Source organism: Asterias rubens, chromosome 21 (genome assembly GCF_902459465.1).
Source record: "Asterias rubens chromosome 21, eAstRub1.3, whole genome shotgun sequence".
In the NCBI taxonomy this organism is placed as follows: domain Eukaryota; kingdom Metazoa; phylum Echinodermata; class Asteroidea; order Forcipulatida; family Asteriidae; genus Asterias; species Asterias rubens.
The window spans coordinates 11,203,490-11,220,151 of NC_047082.1; the positions used below are offsets into that span (position 1 = coordinate 11,203,490).

General features: G+C 39.9%; 1 protein-coding gene across 5 annotated transcripts in view; it reads right to left on the bottom strand.

Moving 5' to 3' along the window:
• Positions 1-5,127: 5,127 nt before the first annotated feature.
• LOC117304329 (rho-associated protein kinase 2-like) overlaps positions 5,128-16,662 on the bottom strand; it is a 73,011-nt gene continuing 61,476 nt past the window's right edge. For 4 of the 5 annotated variants that reach the window (XM_033788714.1, XM_033788716.1, XM_033788715.1 and 1 more), the window contains 7 exons: positions 15,435-15,591; positions 14,074-14,215; positions 13,336-13,468; positions 12,707-12,772; positions 11,956-12,103; positions 11,346-11,375; positions 5,128-7,245 (listed from right to left, as the gene is read on the bottom strand). In XM_033788714.1, coding sequence (XP_033644605.1) covers positions 7,161-7,245; positions 11,346-11,375; positions 11,956-12,103; positions 12,707-12,772; positions 13,336-13,468; positions 14,074-14,215; positions 15,435-15,591 — 761 coding nt within the window. In that variant the 3' untranslated portion in view covers positions 5,128-7,160. The remainder of the gene's footprint in view (positions 7,246-11,345; positions 11,376-11,955; positions 12,104-12,706; positions 12,773-13,335; positions 13,469-14,073; positions 14,216-15,434; positions 15,592-16,662) is intronic. The other variant, XM_033788717.1, reaches the window with a different exon arrangement.

The window sequence follows — 16,662 nt, forward strand, 5'->3', positions numbered from 1 at the left end:
TACGTTTCTTTTGACTGGGATAGCGATGTTCATATTCGGCTTCCTCGTTCCCAGATTCCCTTCAAGTAGTGCAAAGACAGATCTCACGGCCAGAGAGTACGAGGCCATGGCCATGCGGTATTCTAAGCGAGGACATATTTTAGATATACTTTTGGTGTTGGGTCTCGCTTGCATGGTAGTGGTGGCTTGTATCATCTCATTACTACATGCTTTGATGTACTGCGATGGTTACTACCAGTCAAGCTCATCAGAAAACAATGGACCCTCCCGGCGACAGGCGGTTTCTTCAAATGAATCATTCGCCATGAGCGGAAGAACAATAGGGTACGGTGGCCTAGATACGACAGAACACTGACAAACAAATTAAGTTCCAAATGGTTCTTTCTGCAAAATGTGTTGAATTGAGTGGATTTGTTCAATGTCTCTTAAACACTCAACCAGCAGCTCGCCGGGCATATAGACGGGCAATGTTAGCCCTAGGAAACGTCATGTACCAAGACTAGATATTGATATACTCCGTCGTCACAAGATGTGTTTTTTACAATTTGTGGCAAACGTGATTGCAAAAACTGAAATGAAACTAACACTTAGTATTTTTTCAGTGGCGGGTGATGGCCGTCTTAAAAAAATAACAGGGGGTGGGGGTTGGGGGGGGGGCTTTTCTTTTATCACGGTACGTTGCTGGAGGAGGATGAGTCAAATAAACATTCAAAATTCTAAACATCATACTTTAGCCATGTTAACTATCCATAATTATATGATCGACTGAGTCTCGTTGGATAATAATTCCCAAGGAAAACTTCATCCATTTTTGGAGCAGTGTACATTACATTTATTGTGCACAGTGTTCCTCTTAAAGGCAGTGGACACTATTGGTAATTACTCGAAATAATTATTAGCATAAAACCCTACTTGGTTACGAGTAATGGGGGCGAGGTTGATAGTAGAAAACATGGTGAGAAATGGCTCCCTCTGAAGTGATGTGGCTTTCGAGAATTAAGTAATTTTCCACGAATTTGATTTCGAGACCTCAGAACGAGATTTTAAGGTCTCGAAATCAAGCATCTGAAAGAACACAACTTCGTGTGACAAGGGTGTTTTTTCTTTTATAGTTATCTTGCAACTTCGACTACCAACTGAGCTCAAATTTTCACAGGTTTGTTATTTTGTACATATGTTGAGATACACCAAGTGAGAAGACTGGTCTTTGACAATTACTCATAGTGTCCATGTCTTTAACACAAAACGGGGCCCGGAGACCCGGCTGAGGTTTAGAAAAGAAGAAGAAAAAAACCTCAGGAAAAAAATACCCGACATCAAAACGAATGAAACTGTTATATTAAAGCCATTATACACTTTCGGAACCGAAAAAAACCAAAAGTTCACAGATTTACAAATAACTTACATGGTTTACAGAAGGTAATGGTAAAAGACTTCTCTTGAAATATTATTCCATGAAATGCTTTACTTTTTGAGAAAACATTAAAACAATTATCAATTCTCGACAACGAGAATTACGGATTATAATAAACACATATCATGACACGGCGAAACGTGCTTTTCTCCAGACTCCGATGACCGATTGAGCCTAAAGTTTCACAGGTTTGTTATTTTATATATAAGTTGTGATACACGAAGTGTTTGCCTTTGGACAATACTGTTTACCGAAAGTGTACAATGGCTTTAATAATAAAGTTTTAGTTTCAACTTTGTCAATCATGTAAACCAAAACACACAAAAAGCAAGGGCAAAACTTGTTATGGTTTAACTTGTTCTGTGTATTTTCTCATCGTTTCTAAAGCGGGAAGTAATAATCATTATTTGTTTCACTTCAGTATTTTAACGATATCACATCGTGTTCTATTACAAATAACAAAACTGAAAATAATAATACGTCAACAAATAATTCCAGCAACAAAATCTCGGTACGTGTACTTTGTTAAGGGTTATAACATAATAATTATATGAAACAAAATATACACTTTCGTTATTTTTACAATGAAGACAATGAAATGCTAATACAGCTAATAATGTGAAAGGTGATTAACTAAAACGGGACGTTCTTGTTTAGGTTTTATTTTGCAGGCTTGTGAATAACAAACATGACAGTTCACATCAGCAGCCGATTTCACGGAACGCTAGGATTAATCCAATCTCGAGTTAGGACGAGTAAACTTAGGACGAGTTCAATGTGTCTAAACGTCTATGGAGACGGACCTTAACTCGTCCAAGTCCCGATATTAATCCCAAGTTATGAAGAGTTTGGTTCGTGTTTTTCAGAGGTTTTGTGTTAATTTATATGGACAGTATCATTTGATGAAATTTCAACATCAAGAAGAGGAACACGTGAAGAATTTTCACGTAGGTCATCAGCCAATTTGACAAGAGTTTCCACTCATTTTGTGTTCGTACACTCTCGTTACGTCTGCCCAAACACCCCCGGAAAAACATTACAAACAACGCAGTGGGGACGTGAGAACAAAAAGAGGTCCACACAAGGCAGGGTTTTGAAACACTATGTGGACTTACATACGTCGCATGGGATTTTCTACAGTGTCGAAGAACAGCCCTAAAGACACTTGACACTTTCGGTAATTGTCAAGGACCAGTCTTCTCACTTGGTGTATCTCAACATATGCACAAAATAACAAACCTGTAAACTCAATTGGTCGTCAAATTGGCGAGATAATAATGGAAGAAAAAACACCCTTGTCACACGAAGTAGTGTGATTTCAGATAATCTAATTTTGAGGTCTCGAAATCAAATCCTACGTTACTTCAGAGGGAGCCGTTTCTCACAATGTTTTATCCTATCAACAGCTCTCCATTGATCGTTAACAACTCAGTTTTATGCTAACAATTATTTTGAGTAATTACCAATAGTGTCCAGTGCAGGGACTAAGCGCAGAATATGTTCACGCAGTGCCATGAAGTTAGTTTTTGATTTGTTGACACACAACAAATCCTTAGCAAAGTTAGGTTTACCAGCCAAAATAACAACTTAACGAATATGTTTGTGGCAGGTTCCCGATTATTTCCGGCTGAACAATTTTTTTCTGCAAACCAGCTTGCTTAGATGTTAAAGGGTATATGTACTTTTTCCAAACAAAAAACACAATGTCCAAATTTGAAGATTATGATAGTAGAAAGCTTCCCTTGAAATTTTACTAATTTTTACTAACTTCAAATTTTACTAGGTGCTGTAGTTTTTACGAAATGAGTAAAACAAATAATTTTCGTCTCAGTTTTAGCATGTAAAAACGTATAAACCAGTTATGCTATAATATCATAACTGGTTAATGGGATTTTACATGCTAAAATAATTTTCGTCTCATGAGACGAAAATTATTTTTTGACTTGTTTTACTAATTTCTCAAAAACTACACAACCTCAGCTAGTAATATTTGAAGGGAAGCTTTCCACTATCATTATCTTCAAAGCCTGTAAGTTTAGTGTAAATCTGTGGACATTTTGAAAAAGTACCCAAATCCTTGAATGGTGGTTTGCTGGCATGGAGTGCAGCAGGAAAAAAATACATGATCTATAAAGACATTTTGAAAGAACAGATTCTCTGTGACAGCAAGACATTGCTGCAGTTTATTTAAGACTAACGTGATAACAACCAACAAATGGCTTTTAAATAAAGAAGTTCTGTACTATTCTGTCTTACAAATACAGACAGATAGTGGTTTGCTTTCAAAGCACATGATCAGGCGTAACCTTTGACCTTTAATAAGTTTACCATTATGCAGTTCGCAACATAAAGATTCTTCGGTTTAATAGGCCCTTTTCGAAACCACTGCTTCGGCTCTGGATTTAGCTCAGGCTTGCTTGGCCCCGCGGTTGTTTTGACAATATTGCGCGTGCTGTACGTACGCCCTCCGGGCTTGCTTCAGGGGACGGAGCCTGAAGCCGAATCCAAAGCCGAGGTTTCGAAAAGGGCCATAGAATGTTAATTTTGCATCAGGGATAAACATAATTTGTTTTTTTACACTTACAACCAAATGTGTATATAAAAACACTGTATACTCGGTACTTTCCCGAATTCTGTGAAACAAAATCCTTCATTGTTTTTGAGGAAAAGCTTTATAAACTAGAACTTTTGCATTGATCAAGTCAAAGGCATTTTATAGGGATAACAAAACATAACAAATAAATGGCACTTTCCTGGTCAAGCTCTACACACAATCAATATTATGAAGTGAATAAAACAATTTCATACCTTGCTTTATTAGTAGTATCGTTTAGAGAAAAAAAAACATCAACATTTACCCAGTTGACATTGAACTTGCATTAGAAATAGGACTCATAATGATGTAAAAACCGACATCTATATTGAGTATGAATTGCAGCAAAGTTCTCTTATAATCGGGGGGTCCCACTCGATACAGCTTTTGCAGATTTGTCTTGCAGTTTCAATAAAACTTTTACTATTTTGTTCCTTCTTGGACAAAGATGTTTCACTTTAGAATACAACAAATAGTTTGTTATGGTATAGTTAAGTCAAATGTGGCCATAATGGAAATATGAGGGATCTATTTACTCTTGGGGGAATGTCCAGCGAAAGGTTTTGTTACGTAACTTTAGCATTACCCGATCTTGATTTAAAGGAAGTATAAAATATCAGTAGCAGCACCATACATGTAGTAGAAATTTGCCAACATGTCAAATCATTACGATAAAGCTCCATTGCATAAAAATGCTAAAATAACACATCCTTTTCGTCTGGCAACTCACACCTGTTATCTCCATGTAATTCCCTTTCCAAACAGTGGACTTAATTGGATCATGCACAAACCAGTAGGGCTGCCCAAGGTAGTTTAGCTGCTCGTCCATTAAATGCATTGACCCAAGTAACTTGTAAACATACCAACTAGTAGTGGCAACAATGTCAACATTACAAAATGATCTGCCTCAGGTTCATTCAAAGGCAGTACCCGTAGCACAAATACACTAACATGCCAAATGCATATACCTTATCTTGACTCAAAGATATTAAATGAACAAGTAGCAGCAGTAGTGCCAACATTACCTATGCTGCCGTCGATTTCACAAAACTCTTCCTACCTAACTTAAGACTAATCTTAAAGTCCCAACCCTGCACTGTAGCATGCAGACCTTAAGATTAATCCTAAGTTACATGTAGGACGAGTTAACTCGAGATAAGACGAGTCCTAACTCTTTGTGAAATCGACCCCTGTACATTGTATTAAACTGATTCAAAGGCAATACGCATACCCCTTGCACAAATATGCAAACATGCCAAATGCCTATACCTTATCTTGACTCAAAGAAATTAATCGTACAACAGTAGTGCCGACATTACCAGTGTTGTACATTATCTTTATTCAAAGAGGGTAAGCGTCTCGGCAGCAGGAGTTTTTCCAAGGCCACCAATAGCCCTTTCCTGTCATATTGGAGTGAAATAAACACATTACCACAAAAGAAGTAAAACTCACATAAAACTCAGCGGGGTGAAGTGAACAAGTGAATACAAGAGCTACAGGTATGGGGAAACTCTAGATGCAAACCTCTAAATGTCCAATCATTTCCAAAGCTCTGCAAGAGTACATGTACACAATAAACCCCTTTAACTAGACCTTTACCATGGAGCCTCCATTTTGTCTATATCCCCATATCCTTCAATGAGAAATAACATGCTAAAAACTCATGGAGACGCAAGGCACCCGTTTAATTTGCTATGAGCCTCTAAATCACCCAGATTGACTTGATAAACCCAAGATGGCTACTCCATGGTTAAACACTGAAATCTATCTTACAAGATTATCACATCAATTATTTGAAAGTTATCATTGATTTGGAGTATATACATTAATATTAGTCAACAGTTCCGGAGTACAAAATATGTCTTCATTAATAAATCAAATAATCCAAGTGTTCAAAAAACACTTGGCAGAGTACTGACTATAATACTATGATACAATGTATGTACACATAAACTGTGTATCCTTTCCTTCCAGGACAAATCGCTAAATGCTTTACCCCCGCCCCCAAATGCAACACAAAAACCATTGGGGTCTCACAAAAGAGCACTGATCAAACGAGGGCGGTTTCTGAACTGAGACTTCTCCTCCGCAAAAAGTGAAGAGCGTGGAAAACTTAATGCTTGTTTTCTTTGGAGTTTTTTCTTTTCACTCTGGTATAGTGAAAAATCTTAAGCTTGGGCCCCGATTTCCAACCCCAGGTTGCACCAACTCTCTCACTCTTATTGTACAAAGGCTGTGATCACACAAGACGAGTCACAAGAGGGCGCCCTTCAAAGCCTCCGCACAAAAAGTAATTTTCAATTTCACTTTCATGACGCTTATTCTTCTGTCTTACCCTATTACATATGTAGACAATGCCAATCAGGAAACTTGATACAAATTTGATTCAAGTAAATCCTCTGAGATCACAAGTTATGACTTTGGTAACAGGAGGGGGAAAAAACACCAGTTCTGTGTTGTTTTCCCTCAGCATGTCTTTGCTACTGATTGCAGATTTATATTTATATTATAAATATATAAATTGGCCAGCAATACACTATTTTTAAGGAGCCAATAAATTGTACACTTCAGCAACTACATTCAACCTGTTCAAATTGCAAAGTTAAAGAAAAGCAGAATGTACAAATATGGAGAAAGTAATAAACGTCAGCTTAAATATCCTTGAGTTTCCATGCATGGAACAAAATATAAAACAAGTCTAACTGTGTTGTACCTTGTGGTAACAACAGATCAGCGTCTTGTTCGACTTCGGCTTACTTTATCAAATTTGTCAAGATAGCATTTCTGTAATGTTTTTGTTAGCAATAATAAATCTTGATATTTTCCAATACACACACCTTAAATATGTAAATATTTTGTTTTTACTTATTTGCAAGTTTTACAAGTTAAAAAATGTTATACTGGTAGCAGCACCTGCTGCACAGTTAATGCTCTGTGGATAACATTTTAAACACAATTACTTTCTTTATTATTATTCTATTTTAGAGTATTCAAACATAGAAAAACTCACTGAAAACTTCAAAATATATACTGAGTTAACATTTGTAACAAATTTTTATCAAATTTGAACGTAGAAAAACTTGTGCTGATTTTGTTTTTAATTTGAAGCATTTATGGTGCTGGATGGGAGGGGGCAGAGTGATGGGATGGAGACTACCTCTTTGAGTTGGAGCCCACTGAGGATTGTCGGACCGGGTTGCTGTTCCGACGCATCGACTGCTGAACAAAGTTTGTTCGACTGTTATGGGATAGAGGGAAAACAATAGTGTACATTAGTGTCACGTGGTCGTCATGTGGTTGTCATGTGGTCATCATGTGGTTATCATGTGACAATATTATACTTTTATGAACTTTAAATTCAACGTTGAGGAGAATAATAACATAAATTATAATCATGCACTTCACCCGACGCCATCATCACAATTATCTTGGTTGCGCCATTTTGGGCCCAGTGGTGACTTTAGTATACTGTGCACTATACCATGCTTGAGCCCCAATGGTGACTTTAGTCAACTGTGCACTATACCATGCTTGAGCCCCAATGGTGACTTTAGTCAACTGTGCGCTATACCCTGCTTGAGCACCTATGTTGACTTTAGTCAACTGTGCACTATACCCTGCTTGAGCCCCAATGGTGACTTAAGTCAACTGTGCACTATACCCTGCTTGAGCCCCAATGGTGACTTTGGTCAACTGTGCACTATACCTGCTTGAGCCCCAATGGTGACTTTAGTCAACTGTGCACTATACCCTGCTTGAGCCCCAATGTTGACTTTAGTCAACTGTGCACTATACTCTGCTTGAGCCCAAATGGTGACTTTAGTCAACTGTGCACTATACCCTGCTTGAGCCCCAATGGTGACTTTAGTCAACTGTGCACTATACCCTGCTTGAGCCCCAATGGTGACTGTAGTCAACTGTGCACTATACCCTGCTTGAGCCCCAACGGTGACTTTAGTCAACTGTGCACTGCACCATGCTTGAGCCCCAATGGTGACTTTAGTCAAATGTGCACTATACCCTGCTTGAGCCCCAACGGTGACTTTAGTCAACTGTGCACTATACCATGCTTGAGCCCCAATGGTGACTTTGGTCAACTGTGCACTATACCCTGCTTGAGCCCCAATGGTGACTTTAGTCCACTGTGCGCTATACCCTGCTTGAGCCCCAATGGTGACTTTGGTCAACTGTGCACTATACCCTGCTTGAGCCCCAATGGTGACTTTAGTCCACTGTGCGCTATACCCTGCTTGAGCCCCAATGGTGACTTTAGTCAACTGTGCACTATACCATGCTTGAGCCCCAATGGTGACTTTAGTCAACTGTGCACTATACCCTGCTTGAGCCCCAATGGTGACTTTAGTCAACTGTGCACTATACCCTGCTTGAGCCCCAATGGTGACTTTGGTCAACTGTGCACTATACCCTGATGGAGCCCCGATGGTGACTTCAGTCAACTGTGCACTATACCCTGCTTGAGCCCCAATGGTGACTTTAGTCAACTGTGCACTATACCATGCTTGAGCCCCAATGGTGACTTTAGTCAAATGTGCACTATACCCTGCTTGAGCCCCAACGGTGACTTTAGTCAACTGTGCACTATACCATGCTTGAGCCCCAATGGTGACTTTGGTCAACTGTGCACTATACCCTGCTTGAGCCCCAATGGTGACTTTAGTCCACTGTGCGCTATACCCTGCTTGAGCCCCAATGGTGACTTTGGTCAACTGTGCACTATACCCTGCTTGAGCCCCAATGGTGACTTTAGTCAACTGTGCACTATACCCTGCTTGAGCCCCAACGGTGACTTTAGTCAACTGTGCACTATACCCTGCTTGAGCCCCAATGGTGACTTTAGTCAACTGTGCACTATACCCTGCTTGAGCCTCAATGGTGACTTTGGTCAACTGTGCACTATACCATGCTTGAGCCCCAATGGTGACTTTAGTCAAATGTGCACTATACCCTGCTTGAGCCCCAACGGTGACTTTAGTCAAATGTGCACTATACCATGCTTGAGCCCCAATGGTGACTTTGGTCAACTGTGCACTATACCCTGCTTGAGCCCCAATGGTGACTTTAGTCAACTGTGCACTATACCCTGCTTGAGCCTCAATGGTGACTTTGGTCAACTGTGCACTATACCCTGCTTGAGCCCCAATGGTGACTTTGGTCAACTGTGCACTATACCATGCTTGAGCCCCAATGGTGACTTTAGTCAACTGTGCGCTATACCCTGCTTGAGCCCCAATGGTGACTTTAGTCAACTGTGCACTATACCCTGCTTGAGCCCCAATGGTGACTTTGGTCAACTGTGCACTATACCATGCTTGAGCCCCAATGGTGACTTTAGTCAACTGTGCACTATACCATGCTTGAGCCCCAATGGTGACTTTAGTCAACTGTGCACTATACCATGCTTGAGCCCCAATGGTGACTTTAGTCAACTGTGCACTATTCCCTGCTTGAGCCCCAATGGTGACTTTGGTCAACTGTGCACTATACCATGCTTGAGCCCCAATGGTGACTTTAGTCAACTGTGCACTATACCCTGCTTGAGCCTCAATGGTGACTTTGGTCAACTGTGCACTATACCCTGCTTGAGCCCCAACGGTGACTTTAGTCAAATGTGCACTATACCCTGCTGAGCCCCAACGGTGACTTTAGTCAAATGTGCACTGCACCCTGCTTGGGCCCCTATGGTGAGGTAGCAGAACAGAACTTTTCAGCATCATCCAGTGCCAAAGCCATTCATTCACTCAAACACATTAGGGCAAGCACAATTGCTCAGTGGTTTCTGTCCATGCCTTTCACCTCTGTACAAGTCTTGCATGACGATTGGGTTCTTTCAGTCCCTACCTGATTGCATGGGTTTTCCACAATGTGAGACTTTCAGGACACTTGGTGGCAGCAGACTTACCAGGTAAAATCCATTGTTCTCGGTAATGTGCGCATGCTCAGAACTACGTAAACATTGGAATAAGTCTGCTGCCACCTAGCGTCTCAAAGTCTCCCATTGTTTTCCTCCCACATCTAAAACTTGAATTTCTTCATTGTCTTCTCTACAAAAAGTTGATTCAGATTCAGATTCAGATTCAAATTCATTGTGTCTGCTGCCCCCTAGTGTCCTAAAGTGTCCAACAGAACACTGACCTCATCATTATGACGTTTGATAGTACACCAACATCAATAAGAGCTGTAATTTGGACAATATTTTCATGCGAGTATTTTCAAAACTCACATTACATGCTTGCCTGAGGAACTGAATTACTCCAATGCAACATGCTATATGCTTTGCAACCAGTTCTAAACTCTCAAAATAATGGTTCTATTAGATTCCTTCTGCTTTGAAGCATAAAAATTAGACACATTATTATTTGTATTTCCAGCAAGGCTGGTTGCATGGCTATGAACATATTTGAAAATGGCGGCAGTTTTGGACGCCATCTTAGATTTCAGAAACAAATCCAGGGGACTTCCGCAGATTAAATTTTGGGTTGATTTGACCCACAATTTTAAGTAGCTATTTTAATAGATTTGAGAATCGAGTCACTGGCTTTTATTTTAAAAATAATCCAACTATCACAAGGGGCAGCAGTAGAAGCAAGACAAGCTCTCAAAAACAAATTCTCAAGAACAGCAAAGTAGAAACACATGGTGTTTCCGCAAACTGAATACATACTGCTACCTCACCATGCAATGCCTTAAAACCCAAATAAGTACTTATGTAAGTTAATTAAATTAAAACAAATAAAAAAATCATTATTGTTTGAATCCTGACATTATCTCACGTCCAGTAGCCAAGTAAAAATTCTCGCACGTCACATGCATTGACCGTGGCTGGCACATCCAAAATATTGAGTACATGTAGGTTTTTCGCTTTGATAACATCTGAGATTTTGATGACACAATTTGTCAAAAAAAAAAAGTTGTGTGGGGGGGGGGGGGGGCAGGGTTTGGGGTGGAAAATGGGTGGAGGCAGGGGTTAGGGGTGGAGTGAGGGGTTAGGGTTGAATACAGGTGGAGTGAGGAGGTAAGAGTGGAGTTGGGGGTTAAAGGAGTAATAATGTTGGAATGTGGGATTAGGGGTGGAATAAGGGGTTAGGATTGAATGGGCTGAAGTGAGGAGTTATGGGTGGAGTGGGGGTTAAAGGTTGAATACGGTGGAACAAGGGGGGTACAGGGAGGAGTTAGGGTGGAATAGGGGCGGAGTGAGGGGGGTTAGATGGAAGGAGAAGACAGATTGGGAGAAAAGAAAGAGGGGGGGCTGGAAATCATAAGCATTCTGCATTACAGTCATCTCCTCCACAAGATCAATAAATGCTGTGTTTTACTCACATAAGGCTTGTTGTGGAGTATCTACCCGGCCTACCCAAGGACACAAACAAGAAAGGTCAAGATTACAGAGGTCAGAGTTCACTAAAAGGTCAACAACTACAGAGTTAAGCCCAGTGTATACTTCCTGCGAATGCGGTACAAATTTTGTGATCACAAAATCTGACATCACAAATTCACATTGAATAATTCGCATCTGTTGACTTGTGCTCAACTCCTGCGAAACATTCGCTGCGAAAACGGCGTTTTGACTTGAAAATTTGCATCACATTCGCATGAAGTATGAACCGAGTTTAAGGTGGAAAATTTGAGAGTAGATATTTCAGTGGAGTGAAATGAACGATTGAAAGCGAGAGAGTTTTTCCGAACCTACCCTAGCCTTTTGTCAAGGCCGTCGTAGCTTGGACACATGCGCAAGTCGAGTAGCAACGCCACGAGAACCTTTTGAATTTTTTTTTTATAAATTATTCATAGAGTTTGAAACGTGCATTATTCATCACTTGTATGCAAAGTGCTGAACGATGAACCAATCAAAACGCAGACTTTCGCTAGATGTCCGAGCCACGAAGGTCTTGACAAGAGGCTAATCCTACCCCCTTACTACCCACATTACCTTGGTGAGCTGGTGGAGCCTGTACGAGGGAGTGTAGCCGTCCGCTGGCTTGCAATCTGCTTAGCAAGGCGGCTGATCCATTTCTGCTGTTCATCCTGTGAGGTTGTCATCAGCAGCATATGCTTAGCCATGTCCATATCAATGTTCACTGTCAAAATGAGAAGAAGATCATAAGATTAACTAGTGAACTCGGATGTTGAAGAGGAGTTAATTCATTCCAAACATCAGCAGGCCTGACTAACTAGACCACTGAGATTGCCCGATAGCTAGAGGCAGTTCAAATTCAAAAGGTTGTGGGTTTGAATCCAACCCGAATATAAGGTACTGAGTATTCAGTGCTAACACACATCGGTGTGACATTGGCATGTCGTGGCCGAGCAGTTATAAGAGCACTGGATTCAAGCTCTGGTGTTTGATCAGCAGAGTTATGGGTTCGAATCCCGGTTGTGACACTTGCTACGTAAAATTGGGGAGGTTGTGCTTTCTGCTCCACCGGCCAGGCTTCGGACTGATGATACCCAAGCCTACATCCATATGGACTGTAATGGGGGTAACCCTGTTTCAGCCCTAGGAGTAGGTGGCAACGGCCTCCGGAAAAAAATAATTGTAGCCCACACTTTGAAGTGGCCTTCAGGCCATGTGTGTCTGGCGACTTGCAAATAATAAAAAAAGGGTAAAACACAACTTTAAAAGAAGGGGAAAAAAATGAAATTATCTGAGAAGTTGCATGCCAGTGTGATGGCAGTCCTACCTTTACACGGTGGGCAAAACTCTTCCATCTTATCATGATGCTCTTTGTGTACTTTATAACGGCACACTGCAACAAAATAAAATAAAAAGACAAAGGTGTCAAGCAAGAAGGTAATCTCAACAACCTACCGCAAATAACACCACATGAACAATTTGCATCAACAAAAGATGAAAGCAAACTTTAAAGGCAAAGTTTTTGAAACTGTTCGATTGTTTTAATAAACGGCCGTTTAAAACCGACAAGGTTGTGGCCATGTGATAATGACTTTATCGAAAGCCACGACCCTGAAAGGTTTTAAACGACTGTTTAAGAACGAGTCACTACTCTTTTATTCCTATTCATAAATGCCCTTTTGATAAAAATCTATGACAATCTGTTTCTTTAGGAAATTTTTTAGGTTTGTAGATTTTCAAAAACTTTTGTAGAATCTGGTTGTGTGTGCGATGGGTTGTGTTTACACACATGACAAAATAGATTAAACGCTGCTACTAATAGCTATATATTGCGTTCCATGTAAGTAAATTGGCGTAAATGAGCTTGCGCGGCCAACACAAGAAGCCAATCAGTCTTAAACAGCTGCATCTTCGACCTTTATCAGCCGTAAAAACCAAGATGATATCTGAACTTACACTGGCATTCCAATGCTGGTGATGGCTTGATTACGCTGCTTAATGCTTTACCGCAACATTCACACGTGGTGGGAATGTGGAAGTAGGCAACAACAAACTCGTGATTCTTGTGCTTGATAATATTGCTCTTGGCCTGTTGATGAAAACACAAAACATAAAAACAAGGAATGTTTTAAAGGCAGTGGACACTATTGGGAATTACTCAAAATAATTGTTAGCATAAAACCTTACTTTGTAAAGAGTTGCGAGAACATTGCGAGAAACGGCTCCTTAAGTGACATAGTTTTCGAGACAGAAGTAATTTTCCACGAATATGATTTTGAGACTTTAGATTTAGAATTTGAGGTCTCGAAATCAAGCATCTGAAAGCACACAACTTCGTGTGACAAGGGTGTTTTTTTCTATCATTCCTACCTCACAACTTCGGCGACCGATTGAGCTCAAATTTCACAGGTTTGTTATTTTATGCTTATGTTGAGATTCACCAACTGTGAAGACTAGTCTTCGACAATTGCCACTAGTGTCCAGTGTCTTTTAAGGAATGATAAACCACAAGAGTACATTAGTCACTAGTTGTTATTTTCCCCCCAATAAACACACCATTAATGTTATTGGCCCATTGACCAGGGTACTAATGTAAAGCGCATTGAGACGCTATTGTGTCACCAATAAGGGATTCGAACCGGGTCCACTGAGGTTGAAAGACACAAACGAGTCAACCCTGAATGTTCTTCTTACCTCATTATTGGTTTCTACAGGTAGGTTTTCCAGTTTGCTCTCTCCTTCCCCAGCATATAATACTTGGAATATGCGTGGAATATCTTTGGCATCCGCTCTGATTACATCTCCTTGTGTTACAGCTCGCACATGATAAAGTTTACTGCAAAAGAGTTAAAACAACAGTCATATACTCACAGTTTGTATAATCTAAACGCCTTGAGTTTCTTGTTAGGATGTAGATACGTGTGCTATATAAGACCTCAATATTATTAAGGGGATCAATGTGTGGTGAAGAGGTTTTCAACTAGTGGTTTAAACCCGCGCCGATGCCTGGACTTGATAATTTTACCAAGACGAAGTCGAGGTAAATTATCAAGAACCAGGCCTCGGCAGGTTTAAACCACTAGTTGAAAACCGATTCAACACACTTTGATTCCCATTCATAAATACCTTTTCGGTCAAAAAACATCAACACTTCTCGGTCAAAAGGTAAAATAAAATGCAAAAATTATAATTCGTCAATGATTTCTTTCAACACAACACCCCTCCAGCTATGAAATGGTAAGGCCCTCGGGTAAACAACTCCTTATAGGGAGATGATGTGCGCGTCGCGCGTATCGCGTGATGTGGCACATTTGTTTCAGCCGTTGTTCTCGACCAACAGGAATGAAGAAACTGTCTTATAAGCGCATTTGCAAGCTCGCGTTTCACGCCCATGTTATAACACTTTTTACTGGTGTTATATCATCCGTTCAAACAACCCCTCATGATGCCCTATCGACCAATCAGAATGGATAAACTGTCTTAGGTATTTATGAATATATATTAATAATAATGTTAATAATAATGGCTTCTTTATATAGCCCTCATATCGGTCACTCATCGTGCTCAGGGATGTCATACATGTAGGTTAGTATTGTTTGAAGCTTTGCATGGTGTGGAGAGATAAGAAGAAAACATAAATAAATAGTAAACTTGCGGGTGCAACAATGTGTAAATCTCTTAGGGTGAGTGTTGGCTCTGAAAAGAGCCGGTTGGGTCTCGACGTTTCGAACATTATATTCTGCTCGTCTCCTGAAGGCGAGCAGAGTATTCTGTTCGAAACAGCGAGACCCAACCGGCTTTTTTCAGAGCCAACACTCACCCTAAGAGATTTACACATGGTTGTACCCGCAAGTTTACTATTTATTTATAGTTTCTTCTTACATGTAGGTTGTTGAGAAGAAAAAAACTGAACCCCAAGTTTATTTTTAAAGACATAAATATTTTCTGAAGTTAGAGTAACGTGTAGAATTGCTCATCCCTGTGTAGTGATTTTCGTTCGCTGCCCTTGGAAAAATAACTAAGAAATATATATTTGTGGCTTAGGAAGAACTTACTCGATATCTAGGACGAGATACGGTTTCTTGATGCTCTTCTCTTCTTCCGACTCGTAGAAGAGAACCTTCTTGGAGCTGACCTCCACATATTTCTTCCTCCATCCGTTCCGTTTGATGTTCTTAGTAGGGACTTGAAGCCAGCCTTCAAGGTGTCCACCTAGAAAAAGAAGAAAGTCAAGAAACATCAATAAAGTTTACCCTCAAGAGGCCGTTATCATGGGGCAGCCATGTTAATTTTACCTCATTCATCTCAATGTAACCAGACCGAGGCTGGAAGAGGAGAAATAGTCTGGTTCCTTTTTGTACAATAAGTATCAGCATTTGTTTCTGTTGTTGGATACAAGGAACATGACCAAGATTGTGGCAGCATGATACAGGTCTAGTAATCTGTACTTCTTCATTCTAAGTTATCCTTACCCTTTTCTCTGGTTTTAGTTTTTGAGATTTTATGTTTAGTACCCCCCCCCCCCCCACAACAACAAAGAATTCACCCTGAAAAAAAAAAACATATCGAAAGAAATAAAAAAGTTTTTAATGGGCCGACTGAAAAATAGTTGTAAAACTAAAAAACGAAGATCGCAAGGCCACACAGTTTTCCGAATATGGAGGAGGACTCTTGAGGGAGCTATTTTCACCTGTGAATGTTTTCGTTTTTTTAGGGGGGTGGGTGGGTGGGGGTGTCTCTTGCAAAAAAAGGAGTAAACAATTAAGGCTTCGGTCTTATTTCTGAAGGTTAGATAGACTGACAAGAGGAGAATTGTTTTAATGAGGGCCAATTTCATAAAATGTTGATGTTTTAGAGTGAGGTGAGGTATAAAAGATTCAGAGAAAAGATGAGGAGTTTCATTCAAGATTGTACAGTTCGAAAGTTAATTTAGGATTATGAAAGATTTCAGGTTAAGATAAACGGCAAACGTGTACACATCAATCGAGTAAATAAATAAATAAAAAAATTAAAAAATAAAAAAAATAAAAAAACATAAAGGTTGGAAAGAAAAAACAAACTGGCGGAAGAAAATTCAGCAACGTATCAAAGTAAAAAAGGTATAGCTTGAAAGAAAAAAAGAAATTGTACTAGCTGACATCAAAAAATTTCACACACAAAGAGTCAAGTACAAAAACAAATTTGGATGCTCTCTAACGTTGCCGTAGCACAATAAATCAGGTCACAGATATTTGGACTTTTGTAAGGATTTGTTCTTCATTAGTTTGATTGAAAATGAACCTA